A 17,896-nucleotide genomic window follows, 5' to 3' on the forward strand; every position below is an offset into this window, starting at 1 on the left:
TAGAAATTACTCCCAACTTGGCATGCTCTCATTGACATCAGGGAGAGTACAATGGTACCTCAATAACGTTAGGCATGGGTTATTACACTCAAGTTTAACATAGATGAGTTAGCAACAAGTTTGTAACCAATAACGACTTAAGATGAGAACAGTATAGATGTTTTTAGGCTTATTAACTTTTTGTTAGCAAGACTGTATTGCATAGTGTTAGTAAAAGCTTGCAGCTATAACAACCAAGGTTCAAGAAGTGGCTAATTGAAGTTTTGGAGTGTGTGGAAATGGACAGATTTTACTAAGATTCACTGTGAAAATAGATGCAATTGTTTGGTTGTACCTGGCCAAAAGCAATCACATTTGTTGCATACTGGAGTACATATTGTAGTGCTACTCAGATAGAAGAGTACAGATTTGCAATATTAAATGTATAAATAAAATTATTTTAAGGCTGTAACCCTATTTCAGTCTGGAAATAAGAATCACAGGCATTTGTTGACTAGATGGTCTTTAAGCTACTGCCAATTTTATAGTGCTGTGATTCTCCGTTTCATCATAACATGCAACAGAACGACATGGCTAATCCTCTGGAATTTGTGGATGCAATGGCTGCTGCTGGATTCTAGAATACCTATCTGATGTACTAATAGACACATGCACGGATTCTTTCAATTCTGCAAGTTAATTGTGGGAATCAAAAATTCTAATGGTGGAAAAAGTGACTAGAGACTTCCAAGATGCTCATTACTACTCTCCCCCACCTTCAGACCAAAAAAGCAAATTCTCTGGTAATCACAGTAGCTTTATTTTGTGGCTTTATTATTTATTTATTATACCAAAGAACATGCAACAAAGGTTGAGAACATGGTGGAACAGTAACTGTAGTGCCTTTACTAGAACCAATTAGAACAATGATTCATACTGACAGGTCTATCTATATTATTCAGTGCAAATTCATACCAGTTCTTCCATTTTCAGGTAAGGACATTTGTACTGGCTTGTTTCTCTCATTGTCCCACTTACTTAACACAATATCTGAGTATTTACACAGCGGTTTTTTGTGTTTTTTTTTGGTCTTGCAACCATATCTTAGAAAGAGATTTTTTTTTTAATACCTAGAGGAAACTGATCAGTGCAATTGTATTTCTTTTTTTCCTGCCAGTATGGAAAAATAAAGAGGCAACTGCTACATGGTGATGCATAGCATATTTTAAAAATCACACACAAAACATTTGTAGATCTAAACAGTGTATACATTATTCAGATATAACATGGAAAGGAGAGGGGCATCTCAGATAGCAGCTAGGTGAGGTCTAAGAAAAGGGAGACTTCCACTCAGGTTAGTAGAAGTACTTTGATCAAACATTTCTCCCTTCTAATAAAGAACTATCTTGGGCCCAACCTGACCAGCAGGCACTTTACAAAGATTGCAGCTGAACAAGCCTGCACAACTTAAATCTGTGACCGCAGAGCCATACACAGCCTACTAGGAGCCTGGTATCTTTATAGTTTGTGCCATCCCAGGCAGGCAGCAAAAACAGGCAGATTAAGCTGCTGGTTGGCTGTGTTTTGCCAAGTGGGTCAAAGTTGTACAGCCCTGTAATAAAAAGATAGAATAGTCCCACAAAAGTAAATTAAAGCTTTTGCCAGCACCTTCTGGAAGATTTACAGTAAGAAAGAAAAATAAGAAAAAGAAAAATAAGGTGCCAACAACAGAAGTCTCTCCATCTTGATCCTTCTTTCTTTCACAATCTTTGGACTACCGCAGATACCACCTGGCAAATCCCTGAGAGGAATCATCATTTGGCAGAGAAAGTACATTTTCCTTGTAAATGCTCCACAAGAATCAAGCAACTCTTTCTAGGGTCAATACTGTAAAGACTTAGTATAAAAATCCATTCCAGTCCCCAAGCCCCTACAGTTTTAATAGCAAAGCACATAGAAATGTTATGGTGGGTTTCTTCAACCACATATTGTATGTAGTTACTAAATAAGATCTCTTCAGACCAGAAGCCGTGTTGCATGGCAGGAAGCAGACCCTGACAGTCACAGCTTTTAGTAACGTAACTGATCTCATTATCTATGAAACCATCACCCATACTTTAAAAGGCAAATATACGCCAATAACTTTTAGTCAAATCAAGCAATATTGGGGGAATCTTTACAGAACTGGTCCCTTTTAAAAGGCCTTTATTTTATATCTCATCACAATCCTCTAGAAAGTGCAGCTTCATGTTTTAAGATTCCAAAAGATTTTTTTAAAGCACTGCCTAAGGAGCTACATTGGAATTTGCCCAATTAAAAATTGAGAGAACTTTAAATTGTTACAGAAACACTGGCAAAACAAAGTCTTCCACAAAAATACCACAATATATAGAGAGAGATATTAAAGTGTATATGTTAGAAATAGTGACAGTTACAACAGTGTAAAACAGAATAAGAATCCATTATTTTTGTATAAAATATATACATAAAAAGATGCCATGGTACATATTGCCAAACTGCATGTAAACAATTTTATCCTTTGCAGATGTTAAGAGTGTGCTGAGAAATATATTAGGATCAAGAGCTCCATATATATATATATATATAAAACCTAATCAGAAAGACTGCGTTTGGAATTTCTGCTGCAGAGCGAGCCCATGAAACAATATTGCCAAATATTTACATATAAAAGCAACGACTAGTCTCTGGCTCAGAAACTGGCCATCTTACCAGCAACCAAGACAACCAAGCCATGCTACACATGGGGCTAGAGATATTTTTTGTGGCAACCCTCCCCCCCCCCCAAGAAAAATACACATACATAACACACAAAAAATAAAGGAGTACCTTGTTTTGGCACAATGGTGTATCAATGGTATAGGCTTTGATATGGCAAATTAAATTGTTTCTGGAAAAAACTGGCTAATTTTGCAATGGTGAAATATTGGGCTTGCAACATTAATAACATTTGTTAGGCCTCTTGCAAAATCAGAAAGGTGTTTCCATTTAAGAACTCTGGCATAGCCAGCTGCTCCCCTGCTGTTTAAAGGAAGGCAATGATCACCCATATAGAATGTGGAGCACCAGATCTTTATAGTCCTTTAGAGCAGTGTTTCCCAACCTTGTGCCTCCAGATGTTTTTGGCCTACAACTCCCATCATCCCTGACCACTGGTCTTGCTAGCTAGGGATGATGGGAGTTGTAGGCCAAAAACATCTGGAGGCACAAGGTTGGGAAACACTGCTTTAGAGAACTAGGTGCCAAGAACCTGCAAAACAGGATCACCTTGCCACATTCCCTGCCATTATGGATTAGATGTGATGTCATGAAGCAGGTTCTAACCATATTTAAAACATAGCAACGATATACTGTGGAGTTCTGGTGCATTGGTAAGTTTAGGCTTTAAAAACAGACAAGGTAGGTCCCTCTACTTCAGTCTGATCATTCTAAGTTCAGCTGGACTATATTTTGTTGAAGTTGCAGCATGGAAGCAGACACACCATGGTCTTCCCCCCAAAGGGCTGCTAGTATATATGACTAGGTCCTCAAAATATGCACTAGGAAATTGTTCATTCTGAGGCAACAAACCAGGAGATTATATAATATATATTCCAAGCAGATAATTTCAATGTTAAGTGGGTAATTGCCATCTATACATGAACTTTACTTGGCACAAATGTCAATGTCAATCAATACTTGACTTGTTAACTCTCTCACCAATATTCATTTCTCAGCAGAAAATGTGCTCAAAATCTCTTAAGGAAACAACAAAACGTGTTTAGGTAATGAAGTCTTCTCTTATTTAAATACTTCTACTTCGTCCTAAATATAGAAATTTACAGTGTGCATAATATAAAAAATTAGAAGATTCCAGCTTCACAATGGATTTCTGTGGCAGAATGGCACAAGTGCAACCTAAGATCTGGTTTGCAGTAGTATTGGTCCCAGAAAAAACCAGTGTCTCTCTCTAAATGTCGGTTTGTATCCAGTTCCAATAATTTTATCTGCTACAGAAAATTTAATTTAGCAATTATATTGAAATAACTTTCATTTGCTAGGTACTTAGGAGGAATAAGAGTGTTTGGCATAACAATAGGAAATGCAACTTGCAAGCTTTCAGCGGAAGCCTATATATATCTATTCTGAAATAAGTCCAATGGGTTCAGTTGGCCTTGCTCTCAAACAAATGTATATAGGTTTGCAGCCATGGTTGCACTGTCAAATTTTTTTTGCAAGACCCAGTCTCCAGAAACACTGCCCTGCCTGGGCTTCATTGAAGTGAATAAAACTTGTAAGTACTTTGATATACAGTACTGCTTTCTGTACAAACCTTTATAGTTTGATGAACACATGTTCCTCAGCCACAATTAGTAGGATTTAAGGGGCAAGAGGGGAATTGGTGAGAGTGAAAGAGAAAGAAACCCAAATGTTCAATTTGTGAACATAGTTTAGGAAAAATTATCAGGATGAAGAGCAAGGTACCACTTGGTGAATGACAGCCGCTTTTAAGGGTGTGGAATTCCAGATATGTCATCTGGGATGGTAGGTGAATGGAAATATGGTTCAGGTTTACTCCTGACAATGACATAGACTCTAAAGAGAATGCGGCTATTTTCAAAAATGGCTTTTAAATTTTACATCTATGATTTATTGGGGATAAAGTGTTGTCGACTAAAATTTTGTTCCTTTTCAAGATTTTCCAGTTAGTGTAAGAAAATGAAGCTTGGTTCTCAAAGTACTTTCTGGTAACAGCTCCATTAATTTCAGTACCATTTATTTCCTTAAAACAATCTATCCAGCTATTTAAGGGCCTTTTGAAAGTGAAATATGGGATTCAGGGCAGCTTGATGTGCCATCAACCACAACTGAAGATTCTACAGTAACTACCTCTACTTCGTCCAACCATCATTGATGGCCTGCTCTTAAAATGTACATACAGTTCTACATAAATCCCAAGGAGATGAAAAAAAGTGCTCAAGGCTTCACAAAACAAACCCCAAAACCAAGGCACAAAAAAGAAAAGAAAAAAAAAGATGGAGGAGCTTTATACATGCTGACAATGACTTAGCATAAAAACCCACACATTTGGTACACCAGTGTTCTGAAACATGAGATTAGGACAACTGCTGCCTAGTATGGTAAATATTTTTTTCATTTATCTTCATAGTTGAATTTAACAAGTCCTGGTTGTTCATTTCAATAAAAGGCAAAGATATATGATCACAACGATGTTCTCATAGTCCTGGAGTTCAGTTCACTCTGCTTTGAACTCCCAATTTTGTAGGTGTGTTTTCTATTTCTGAATCTGAAAATAAACGGGAGATTACATACATTAGAAACAGAAACAGCAAAGCACTGGTTTATATTTTCCCCACAGGAACTCTCCTACAATACAATTTTGTTCAAGCATCATATTTCAGCAAAGAGCATCTGTAATCCAATTAAGGCAATCCTAAACACACTTAGTGGGAAGCAAGATCTATTGAACTGAGTTGGATTTACTTCTGAGGAAGCATGCAGAGGCTCAAGCTGCAAGAGCACTCGGGTCATTTTAGAACTGACACTTGCCGAAGGAGAGCATTTAAGACAATGTCCTCACTCAGATACATCCTTTTGTTTTTCAGCATCCACAATGAGAAAGCATTATGTACAATCTTTTTCTCTCTTTTTTTGAGATTAAAATGTATTTTTATTAAAAAATTTCTTGGTTTACAAAAGTATGAGCAGCGTCTCTCTCTTTTTCTTTTCCAGGTATCATTTTTACAGATCAGTTTCATTTGTTGAGACATTAGTGTTACATTAGGAAGAAAAGGGGGAAAGAGGTGGAGGGGGGAAAGGCAAGTGGGGGTGGGGTCGGGTGGCGATGTTTCTATTTTACTTAATGTATGTGTGGAGTTTTGTGTCAGTGTCACTTGTGCAGGTTCTCTGCTGTTCACTTGTGTTCCTTTGGTGGTGAGAGAGGTTGGGGTTGGCCTAGGGTGTGGTTGCTTGTTTGTGATTGGCTGTGGTGAGCTTTGTCTTCATGTGTGAGTGGGGTGGGTGGGTGTTTTGGATCAGGTTAGCCATATTGATTCGTATGCTGTTGGTGGATTCTTGTCGTTGTCTTGTTGGGCAGCGTATGTGATAAAGGGGAGCCATACCGGGGTGAAGGTGTCTTCTTCTATTTGGCTCTGTGTCAGTTTCAGTTTATTGGTTAATTTTCTAGTAGGGCTGTTTCCCATACTATTTGGTACCACTGGTCCATGCTTACTCCTCACAGGTCTCTCCAGTGTCTGGTTATGATGTTTCTGGCTGCTGAAAGTAGGTGGGTTATGAGTTCTTTGTGATGTAAACGTTTTGGAAGATGTTTAGTAGGGCCGATTCTGGGGTGATTTCTAATACATTATGTACAATCTGAACATTGTATTCCCTAACAGTAACACTGGTTTATCTTAATAGTAGTATTATTGTCATGATTGGGGTGTATGGGGTGCTAGGGGAGGGGCAGTATCTCTGGTGAAAGGAGGCGATGGTGGCTTCATAAGTGGGCAGAAAGTGAGATGGGTGCTTTGCAGTTTAAATGCTTGGGAGGAGGATGATGCCAGAGGTTACCATGGGTGGGGTCGTGTTCAAGGGGGGCGTTCCACAAAAGGAGGGGAAGAATGCAGTAGGGTCATGGCGTAAAAAGCGGAGATCCAGAATAAAAGAGAGAAGTGGCTTCAGAAATAGAATTAGGATGGTGAAAAGCAATCTTAGTAGTTGACTGGGGTGGGAAGTAGATGCTCTAAACATTATTATGGAGTGTTCATGTGGGAAAGGCAGAGGAATTGGTGAGCAGAGCAAGCAGGGGCAAAGTACCAAGTAGTATATAAGAACAGTGGCGTAGCGCGTGGGTTGTCAGCACCCGGGGCAAGGCAAGTAATTTGTGTCCCCTAACCCGTGGATTTGCGCCCCCTAACCCTAACCCCCAGGTGTTGTGCCCGGTGCGGCCGGCCCCCCTGCACCCCCCACACTACGCCACTGTATAAGAACCTTAAAGAAACAAACTTATTTTCCTTTATAGTTTGGTTTAGCTCCTAGCATCCTGTTGAAGCTTGCATAGCATCTAAGTAGATTTGACATTCTGCCTCCAGGCCAAAAGTTCATTATACTCGATGACTGCAAAAATACAATGCAAGGGGGAGCTTTATTTTAGTGAAATGTGTTTACCCTTTAACTCGCAGCATCTCTTCAAACGTCTCTGGCAGAGGATTCCCGTAACTCTCTGGGAGGAACAGGGTGAGAATCCCTATCAGCACAGTCAGACTGCCCATGACGATATAAGGTAGAAATCTATCATAGGCACCTGGTGAGAGACAGAAGTTCCAAAGTTTAGATTATATTCCAATATAGTTACAGAAGAACTTAAGTAATTATTACTTTATCATATTTGCATACTGTCCTTCCTCTAAGGACACCAAGGCAGCATGCATGGGTTTATCCATTTCATCCTCAACAATGTCCTTATGAGGTAGGCTAGGTTAAAATACAGTGAATATTTCAAGATATGGCGGGGGGGGGGGAGAGAATTTCATATTTTAACATGAAATTAGCCAATCTGGACTTCCTGAAACAATATGCAAACTGAAATGCGGTTATCCTTCAAAATTCATACTTCTCTGAATTTTGCACACAAAAAATGTGAACACAAATATACACATATTCAGTTTGCATAAAAATATATACATTGGTAAAAGCATAATCAAAAATTGCACTATATGAGGGGAAATTGCTTCGCTTGCAAAATGTATATTAGGAGAAATGTGAACTAAAATGCTAATGAATTTTCATGAGAACTAAAAAAAAAGCAAACTGATGTGAAAATGTTACAAACTGAATTAAAGGTTATTAAAAAAAATAAAAACCAAGTGAAAACAAAGCTGTCAGATTATCCACCCCTAGTTTAAGGTCATTCAATTTCATAATCCTAAATTAGATGGGAACTGGAAATTGAAGGTTGTTTTAAAAACATAGCTCAAATGCATAATAAATAATAATTACATTACTGCATGTTGGAAATTTGAGGGTGTTTTGAAGCAAGGAGTGACTGACGGTTAAGGCAGTCAGAATTGAACTTATGCAACAGCTACCTAGAGATGACAGAAAAGTGAACTGCAAGATTCTTAAAATGATAGGACACTTCTTACCAAGGTAAACAAAGTAAGGAGCAATGATGCTGCCCACACGGGATGACATGGAGGTGGCACCTACGGCCATGTTTCTTACTATGGTTGGATAGAGCTCTGCGGTGTAAACATAAAGCATAGAGAAGGCAGACGTGATGCCAAATTTCCCCAACATCACCAAGATAACAGACAGGAGGTTGAGGTCTGCAGAAAAACAGAAACGGAGTCATAAGACCTCTATTATTATTCACCACCTTTCCAGAAATCCTCCTTTTATCCAAACTATTCTTACTTATCCTACAAACAGTTTTAAATGTTGCTAAGAGCACTGCAGCATGTCAGCATATATGCCTTGTTGGTTAGTGGTACCTGTAAATACTTGATTTACACAACAGGTCTGAGACTAAGCTGCAGGTATACTAGTTAAATGTAGAAAATCTAAGTAATTAACCATAATAGCATTAAATGCACCAAATAAGTTTCTTAACTATTTAACATTGCATATTTGTTATATAGGCAGGGCCATTAAGAGCTGTGCCTTCATCCATGATATTAACCTTTGCCAGAGTTAGACAAGGCTGATGGGAGTTGTGGTTCAAAACATCTGAAGGTTGCACCATCACTACCAGCAAGAGAGACTTGTCGTTTTCTGCATGGGTGCAAGTAAATGAAGGCAAGGACCTGGTCCAGTCAACCTCTGAGCTACATAGCTTTCATTTATGCACATAGATAGGACTAGGAAGTGAAGCTTTCATTCTTCAAATCTCTGTTAGAATAAATGCATGATGATACGTCCTAAAGTACAGAGGAAGCAAGTCCATAATCTAACTTGCAACATGGATAAGCGACTAGGATAATGGAGCTAAACAAAACTCAAGGATACTTAGCTCAAGTCTTTTCCAATACCCAATCCTCTAGCAGAGTCTTTACACCAGGGGTGGGGAACCCTAGGCCCAGGAGCCAAATATGGCCCTCCATGCCTTTATGTGTGGCTCTCAGGACACTTCCCTGACCACAGCCTTCACTGGCCCAGCTGCACACCCTCAAGTGTTTTTATCTGCCTGGAATATGTCCTTGAGCTTTGTTAATGCCTCTTGCTTGCCCAGATGAAGGATAGAGCATTGCATGTAGCCCAATATATATAGTTTATGCTTCACACTTTTGCCTCAGCCTAAACACTGCTATCTGGTGCTCAGAAGGTTGCCCAGAAAGAAATGTGGCCATTGAAATGAAAAATGTTCTCCACCCCTGCCTTGCACAGTACGGTCAAATATCAACACATCTATAGCATTGGTGGGTGTTCATACTTGGAGGTACCAGCTGAATGAACAGAATAACTCCTCCACCCAAGAAAAGGGTGCCAGCTATTGAATAACGCCGAGGTAAGGTTCGGAGCAGAAGCCAAGCAATCACATAGGCTGGAACCTCAATTACTGCTGACAGGAAACAATTGAGGTAGGCATCTCCATGTAGATTGGGGGTGTTGAGTGACAAGCCAAAGTAGCCAATAGATGTAAACATCCTGGAATAGGAAAGGGAGAAATAATAATAATAATAATAATAATAATAATAATAATAATAATAATAATGTGCCTTGATGTTCAAAGTATTAGCCAATACAACAATAGCTAGTTATTTTCTATGCTACCATTCCATGTAGTCACACTTTGTTTTAGAATGTATTTGTGGTTTTAAACTTTTTTGTATACTGCCCTGAGATCCATTTTCAGATACAGAGTGCTCTACGCATTTTAAAAATAAATAAAATAAAATGTTTTCATCCCAAAAGACAAGCATAACACTTGCCTTACCAATCAGACCAAAGGTCACTGAGCACTACTCTCAGTCAGAGGCAAGTAGTAACAACATTTACAGAATTTTGCCCCTCCAAAAGATATAGCTAAGACACATTGGACATTTTCTAGCTTTGATTTTATTTTCTTGTTTGAAATAAGAAGTTTTAAATAAGAGCCTCTATACTAGGCCCAGCCATGGAAAGAAATTTTCTAGCTTTTAATCCTGACATATGTAGGAAGGTAGGAACCTTATCAGGTTTCTGTTACCCAAGGTCTCAAGCCAGGAGTGGAGAATCTGTTGTTGGATTCCAAGTGCATCAGCCCCCACCAGCAAGGCCAATGCTCAGGGATGATGGGAACTGTAATCCAACAACATGTGGCAGGTCAAAGATTCCCTAGGCCTGAGTTGCACTATATGAGATTTTCATGAGCAGGAAGAATTATTATTTTTTGTGGCTGTTCTGCAGTTGCTATGTAACTGAGGGGACTTTACTCTGAAGATGAAATGTGGTCTAATAGATACTCATTATCTGACTCAGTTACCCACATCCATGCAGTGCCAGCATTTGTTACAGCTCTTTGTAAGAAGTGCTTTCATTAGTAACAGCTCTGATTCTTCAAAATGGTCTGGATTTCCTAATGGCCATTTAGTAAGCTAAGTATACTAAGCCCACAACATTTAACTTGTCTGCATTCAGCTTTACATGCATGCCAAAAAGAAGGGGTGGGCAGAAAGGAGGCAGGGTTCTGGGGAAATTATTTTGACAATCCCACCTGCCATTGAACTCAGTGGATTTCTACTATATGTGATTTTGGCTTTAGGCATGATCTTCAGAACGTAAACCCTGTGTAAGTTGTGGACTTACTGTACCTCAAGCGGGTGCATTTTTTCCTCTTGTTTCCATCTTGTAGAAATGTTCAAGAATGTTTAGTAGTTTTAGTGCAAAGAACAAGGAAGCAGCTATTTTGGAATTCCCTGACCTGGGAGGCCCATTTGATTTCTTCGTTTGTCTCAGCTGTTTGCTTTTTAGTGAAGACATTTTTATTCTGATAGGTATTTGACCTGCCAGGATGAAGAATTTTAGTGGGCAATTATTAGGTTTGTTTTGGTTTTTAAAAAGACTATTTTCCTTGACTGTTTTTCTTTTATTGAACATTGCCAGACATAATTGTTGTTACTGGGCCACTTCTGCATGCATTAAGGGAGTAGCCCCCATCACTGTCCTCAGTTTCATAAGGAATTCATTTAATATCGCAGGGGCTAGAAACATGTAGAAACTAAATATTCCCACAATTGCAGTAGACTGCTGAGCAACTCACAAAATAATGTATGTTGAATTTGAACCTGCTATTTAAACACTTAGGTAGGAATTTGAACAACTCAGTTCGTACATGGTTTGCAGTGTCCATATTCCCTTGATCCTTATGTGCTTTAGAAACATACACACACTTACCACAAGAGAAGAGAAAAGACAGTGATAGTTGCAATATTTCGGGTTCTGAACAAGTCCAGAAGTAATCCTTGCTGCTGCTTGGCCTTCATATCTTGTATCTTAGGAGTGGGGGAAAAAGAAAGTGAAAATGATTCCCAAAAAAAAAAACAACAACAAAAATCAAGCTTAAAAGCCCTCAGTACCCAAAATGGGAAACAATTGTGATCAGGGCGGTGGTGCAAAAAAACTGAAGTAATGAAATAGGATTCAAGTTAGCTGGAAATCAGTTGTTAGATACAGGTAATCCACTATCATATGTCTAAGGGAAGTTCTGAGACACCATTACATTTCTGAGTCTGATTTCTTCCCCTTTTGTAGTGGTCCTGTTATCAAATGTATTCTGTTGTTCACTGCAGTATGTCAGCTACCTATTTTATGTGTAAAATGAACACAAGGCTAGAATTGTCCTGCTCTGCCTTTTTCTTTTAGCAATAGTAAAGCCATTGGTGGAACCAAGTTCAGAATTCAAGGTAAGGTGCAGAAGAGGGTTACAGGTTAGAAATCTACCTTACAGTAGAAAGCTAGATGAGTTCAACTCAATTAGGAGTGGGGAACTGGATCCAGCCAGTGGGTCAGGTCCTTATCACTACCCTTCATGGGCCAACTCTGATAGGCTGGCAGGACGACCCACCTGTCAATCACTTGATGCCACATGGAATCAGGTGACCTGTTTTTCTTTGCCCATAGCAGACTAGAGCAACCAGTTGGCCCTTGCACATGTTTCTACAACACTGCTCAGAGACTAAGGGAATTTAAGCGAGTTATTTTACTAACACATTAGCAACAGGTTAGAAAGTCACAGGTTGCCAATTAAAAAATAATAATCTAATGCTAAACACCATTTTATTTCAGTGAAAATATTTTTCAAAGCTAATGATTTGCCCACCAAACTGAGATCCTTATTTTTACTTCTTTGTTGAAAGCATCCAAAGATCTTGCCACAAAGAACAGGCAAACAAGACACACCTATCCTTCAGCAAATTAAGAGAGTTCTTGCTGCTAAAGTAATCAAAGCTGGCCCAAGACATTTTGACAGGTGAGGAAGACCCTAAAATTGTGCCCCCCTCTCTGCCAGGGAAGAAGGGGTGAGGGAACAAGGCAGGGAAGAAAGAAAGACATCAGGATCTGCTGCCCCTGGCGATCCTGATGTCTGGTGGTGATTGCCTCACCTTGCCTCATGGGTGGGCTGGCCCTGAAAGTAATAATAAATGTAAGGACTGCATGAGCCATCAACTGCCAGTGGCACATATTTACTACTTATTAGTATGACAAATGTTCCAGTTGTGGCTTGTTTACTCTCCTGGCTTATTGTAACCACAAAACTCATTTGAAACAGTTACAAAGAAGGATCACAAAGTAGTCAAGCACATGGAAATATTTACCTCCACAGGATCTATAAGTATTGCTGGGGCTGGAACACCATTTATTTTGGCAGCCTTTCGAATAATAATTTCAGCTTCTTCAAATCTTCCTTGAGAGATCAACCACCGGGGAGACTCAGGAATGAGCCTGAAACAAGCGTCAAATAATCAAGCTGATATTTTTAAAACTATGAACTTGCTGGTTCAAAGGAACTTTGTAAGCCAATTACTTCCTTAGTTGGAGTTTGTAGATATGATTGAGCAGGCTATGTGTGTTTTATGCATGTCTCTCCTGTTTGTGTGTTATGCAGGGAATGAGGTCTGTATTTCATATCAAAAAGGTGCATGAGGGCGAGGTGAGCCAAACTCTTCTTACCTCATGGCTATGTTTTATATGTCACAAATCATAAAAAGGTATTCCTCGTTTAATGTAATGCTAAATAAAAACAATCAGATCTGTTTCAGCAATGGTATGGAGCATATCGATGCTTTAGAAGAGTATCATCAAAGTGTAGAGTTGGAAGGGACTCTGAGCATCACCAAGTCCAATCCCCTGCAATGCAAGAATATGCAGTTGTCCCATATGGGGATCAAACCTGTGACCCATGTAAAAGGAAAAGCCAAACAGTCTGGTTCTAAAGCACATTTGCCTCAATATTAGTAATACTGAATTTCAGTAAAACCAAAAGCATGTTTAAACAGCAGCTTTAATGTACAACAACCATTACTAAGGCTGTATACCAATGGTGGAGAACAGGATCCATCCAGCAGTCAGAACGTCAACTCCCCAATCTCCTGTGGGTCACTTTGGCAGGTGAGTGGGGAGGCACACCTATCAAACAGTTCAGGTCGTGACATCAGGTGACTCAACTTCAAAGAAAAGACTTGGAAGTGCACTCTTAAGGGCATTCCAAATTCTTCCTTCCTTTGCAGCCTGGCTCGAAGTTAGGCTGAGCTGCAACTGAGGATACCTTCCAAAAGGGGCTGACTGCAAACCTAGCTGGGATTGGCACTGACTGCAAACCCTACTTACAGCAGGGATTATTGGAAATATATCTGTAGTGTGATGCTGGCCCTGATTCGACATCAGTAATATGGTAACGGTACAGATGTAATGTAGAAGTAGGCTTCGTGAGTGCTTTTTTCTTGATTGCATACATTTTAAAAAAATGAATCATAGTTCAAAAAAATGCTTTGGGCATGGCGTGTGTACACATCAATGCTCATTTACAATTTGGAGGAAGAGCTTGCTTTGACATTTTGAGGGCATTCTTTGCAGTGGCACGAAAACCTGCAAAACGGAATTGCAGCAGGAACTTAGCAAAATGAGGAAATGTTAGTAGTGCCATCTTGTGGGCTTGACTGCTTCTCAAGCAGAATCCAAATGAAGTTAGCCAGGAACTGTGCATGTGATTAAGGCAAGTACATGCTTACTTCTCATTAAGGTTGAAATATCATTCTCATAAGTTGTGGCATTGCTTTCTTTCACAGGGGAAATGGTCCCTCTTTACAGAAAAACACTTCAGAAATTAGATATTCTAGTATCTGTAGAAAGTTTTGAATGATAAGAAACTGCTACCCCCCCCCCCCAAATGCTCAGATATTAATGTAAATGTCAATTCCTTTATAACAGAGATGAAATATATAGAATGTGCAAACCAAATGCTAGGATTTCACATTTGGACTTTCTAAGATTTTGACAACAGAAAGATGTTTTTATCCCTGTGGATCATTATGGATTTGTTTTCTGTTTTGCTGATTTGTTCATGGATAATACCCCAAAACACTACTTGTTCCTTCACTAGGACTCCTCTGTTCACAGAAGTCATCATAAGCTGGCACAAAATAACGGCCCATTCCTCTAATTCTGGCAAAGAACTGATGTGAATCCTACACAGCTACCGGTTCTCTTGCTCCCCCTTCCTTATGCGGTAGGGTGGTGCCACACTGTGTGTGTGTGTGTGTGGACCAAAGCAAGGCTTTCCCCTTACATGATACTCTATGGGCCATTAATTGGCCAGGTAACAGTTGTAAATACTTGCAAAGCTTAGGAACTTTATATAGGGTTAACACCCGAGGCATTTATGGGACTGGAATGCTAAGGACGAATACTACTGGTAGACACTGCATAAGCTTTTTCTAAATCTCTGTGAAAAGGAACATGGGAAGCTGCCTTATACCAAGTCAGTCCATTGGTTCATCCAGCTCAGTAATTATCCAGGCTGACTCGCAACAGCTCTTCACAATATCAGCTAGGGGACATTCCTATCCCTGCCTAGGAACTTCAGACCTTCTGCATGCATGGCAAGTGTTCCATCACTGAGTTAGGGCACGTCTGCCATCTCTAGAAGGCTTGATAAAGAATGAGGTGGCCACTCATGACCATAAAAGAAAAATATATAGTTTCTCACAAGTGCACTTTGATCTGATCTCATGTCAGGGGCTTTTGTACGGTATCATCTTATAGATACATTTCCAATGGGAATTTGAAAAGAACCATCTTTCCCACATACTTTAAAAAAATGCATAAATGCCACTTTTCAACCAAAATGTCCCCAAAGTAAGATAAAAACATTAGTTTTAATTAAGAACAACTGTTAAATGCTAAACATAGTAAATTCAAAACACAGTAATACTAAGCATAGTATCCATATTTACTAGAAGCATGCCCTACTGAGCTCAATGGAGCTTATTTCCAGACACAAATATGTCACACTGTAGCAAACAAGTATTGAGATTTCTGCTGCAAACAAATTGGTCTGCATTGTAATTTAACCAATATAAAATAGGACTGATTTTCCGCAAGCAACCAAGGGGGGAGAGGAAAGAATTTCACAACAGCTTGATTTCATGAGCCCAATACTTTCTTGTTCAGGAATCCCAATGGTATAATGCACAGGTTCCTCTATCCAAACCCCACCGTATGTGCACAGAAGGAGAACCAAGCTCCGACAGGAAATGGGAGGTCTATGTGCATGTCCCTTATTCCCATCCAGCTCCTTGCAAACTTTTGAGGAACATGAGCTTTAGTATATTTAGTGTTGTATTTTATTTTAAACTTAAGTTATTGTAGGATTATTATTTATCTATTTATTTTAAATTATACACCACTTTGCACCTCATCTGGGTCTCAAAGCAGTTTACAAAGAATAAAGAAAATACAATACATTAAAATATAAATTAAAATGTTGCCCAGAGAATGTATGTTATGGGGTGACTAATACATACAGACATTCAGAGAAAAGGGCTGGATGGAGACACAAGAGGTCTGAAGCTCCCTCTATTTCCTATAATGCCCAGTCCACAGAGCTCAAAACCCTATACATGCAGGTGCTTGCCTGCAAGGATGTTTTTGTTTAATACAAAAGAGAAAAATAATAAAAAAGGCAGTAGTAAGGCATTTCTGTAACAAAGTGAATTAATTTGCTTAAACCTATAAAAACCATTAAACCACATTCTCTTTATCACCTTAATATTAAAACAGAGGCTGTTCACTGAGAGAGGATTCTACAAGTTCGGATCTATACATGAAAATAAGTTGAGAAGTTGTCTGTTTGGCATAACTCACTTCACATCACAGATCTTCTCTGAGCGTCAAGCTAAGCATAATAGGTCACCACTATCTTGTATGCTACTTCACCAAGTCATGGACAAAATAACTCTAAATATATATATATATGTATATATATAATCTCTTTTCATACTGAAACCACATAACCAGCCAGAAGCGAGTTCAGTGAGAATTTGTTTAAATTTGTATTGATTTGAAAAAAAAAAAGGTGTAAAGGAAATGACTGCAACTGAAAGCCAAAAGAGAAATATCCAAGAGCACTTAAGAGGGGTAGTTTTGTGTACACACACAGGGGAATTAGCAAGTGTTGAAATGGCCAAGGCTGAAATGCATGAAAATCCAAGAGTTGTAGTGAACATGAGGGAAGAATGCATGGAAAACACAAAATTAACCCTCCTCCAAAAGGGGGGGGGGGGAGGAGAGAGAGTGCATTTTGTTTCCTGAGCATAATAACATGGCAACTCAAGCCAAAGTCTGCTTCCTACACCCTACATACTGTCTAATAATTACCTTCCAAGATTACTTTCCATTCTGGGACCCCTAAAGCTGTTTCTATAAATACCCATCTTCCAAGAAACTAGCTTCACATCTAAAGTCTATCAGGCAAACTGGAAAAGAGAGATTCCACTTGGATCTCAGACTGCTGCAACCCATCTCCTTCAATCTTATGTTATTTGGCCAGCCGAACTGGAAAAGGAGAGTACCTCTTTTTGGGAGTTTGCTACAGATACCTGTGACAGTCTTTTCAAAAATGTGGCCCATTATAAAATGTGGTCTCTTACTTTGTAGCTGCTGAATCACATGGACACTGGCTAGCTATGAGCTCAACAACTCAAGATTTGCAGGAACAAAAAGCAGGAAAATTAGAAGTGGAAGGAAGAACTATATGAAGACACAAGAAGTAACTAAAGGGAAAACTCTCTAGTGCAACCACCATAGGAAACAATACATAAGGTAGCTAGCAGGATTTTGATTAAAACTATCTGCTATTTTATTTTTGTGGAACCAAGGCTAAAAAGTAGGACATTTCAGGGAGTCAGGTCAACCCCAAGGCACATTTCTAATCTCTAACAGTCAGCTTTACCCTTCAGCAAACTGGCAAACTGATTAGCAGAGTAGAAAGCAGCTGCGGCCAAGGTTGAACCACGTTTTTGTTTCAGCAGCTAAAGTGGGGAATTCATTTTAGAAGTTTCTCCCTAGCAAAAACACACATCAAACATCAGCCACCAGAAACTTAGGGAGAGGGCTTTGGTGGACAAGATTAAAGATGGAGGACACCTATGTAGAACTCAAACAGGTAGTCTGAGGTTGGGAGGAATGGAGTATGGGTGGAGAAAAGACACCATACACATTCCCTGTAGACTAAAATGTAATGAAGCAAAATTGCTTAACAGGGTAGCAGATTCTTAAAACCCTTTAAAAAATGCACAGTTCCTGTATATTAAGAGCATCTGAAACTGATGTGTTCACAATAGTGAAATTTTAAGGCCACTGCCAAATCATTATTTCAAGTCAACAAATCTAAAAAGTTGACTGAATCCTTCTCAGAAAA

The 17,896-nt window shown here is 39.2% G+C and overlaps 1 protein-coding gene across 2 annotated transcripts in view; it reads right to left on the reverse strand.

Moving 5' to 3' along the window:
• Positions 1-775: 775 nt before the first annotated feature.
• The window catches only part of SLC22A4 (solute carrier family 22 member 4), a 57,979-nt gene continuing 40,858 nt past the window's right edge, over positions 776-17,896 (reverse strand). Inside the window, exons 5-11 of one of the 2 annotated variants that reach the window (XM_083728517.1) lie at positions 12,795-12,921; positions 11,374-11,471; positions 9,431-9,645; positions 8,145-8,327; positions 7,168-7,303; positions 3,221-5,284; positions 776-3,078 (exon numbers count right to left, since the gene is read on the reverse strand). In XM_083728517.1, the coding sequence (XP_083584643.1) occupies positions 5,200-5,284; positions 7,168-7,303; positions 8,145-8,327; positions 9,431-9,645; positions 11,374-11,471; positions 12,795-12,921 (844 nt within the window). In that variant the 3' untranslated portion in view covers positions 776-3,078; positions 3,221-5,199. Of the gene's footprint in view, positions 5,285-7,167; positions 7,304-8,144; positions 8,328-9,430; positions 9,646-11,373; positions 11,472-12,794; positions 12,922-17,896 lie in introns of both variants that reach the window. The other variant, XM_083728516.1, reaches the window with a different exon arrangement.

This window comes from Podarcis gaigeae (assembly GCF_964106915.1).
Source record: "Podarcis gaigeae genome assembly, chromosome: 2".
In the NCBI taxonomy this organism is placed as follows: domain Eukaryota; kingdom Metazoa; phylum Chordata; class Lepidosauria; order Squamata; family Lacertidae; genus Podarcis; species Podarcis gaigeae.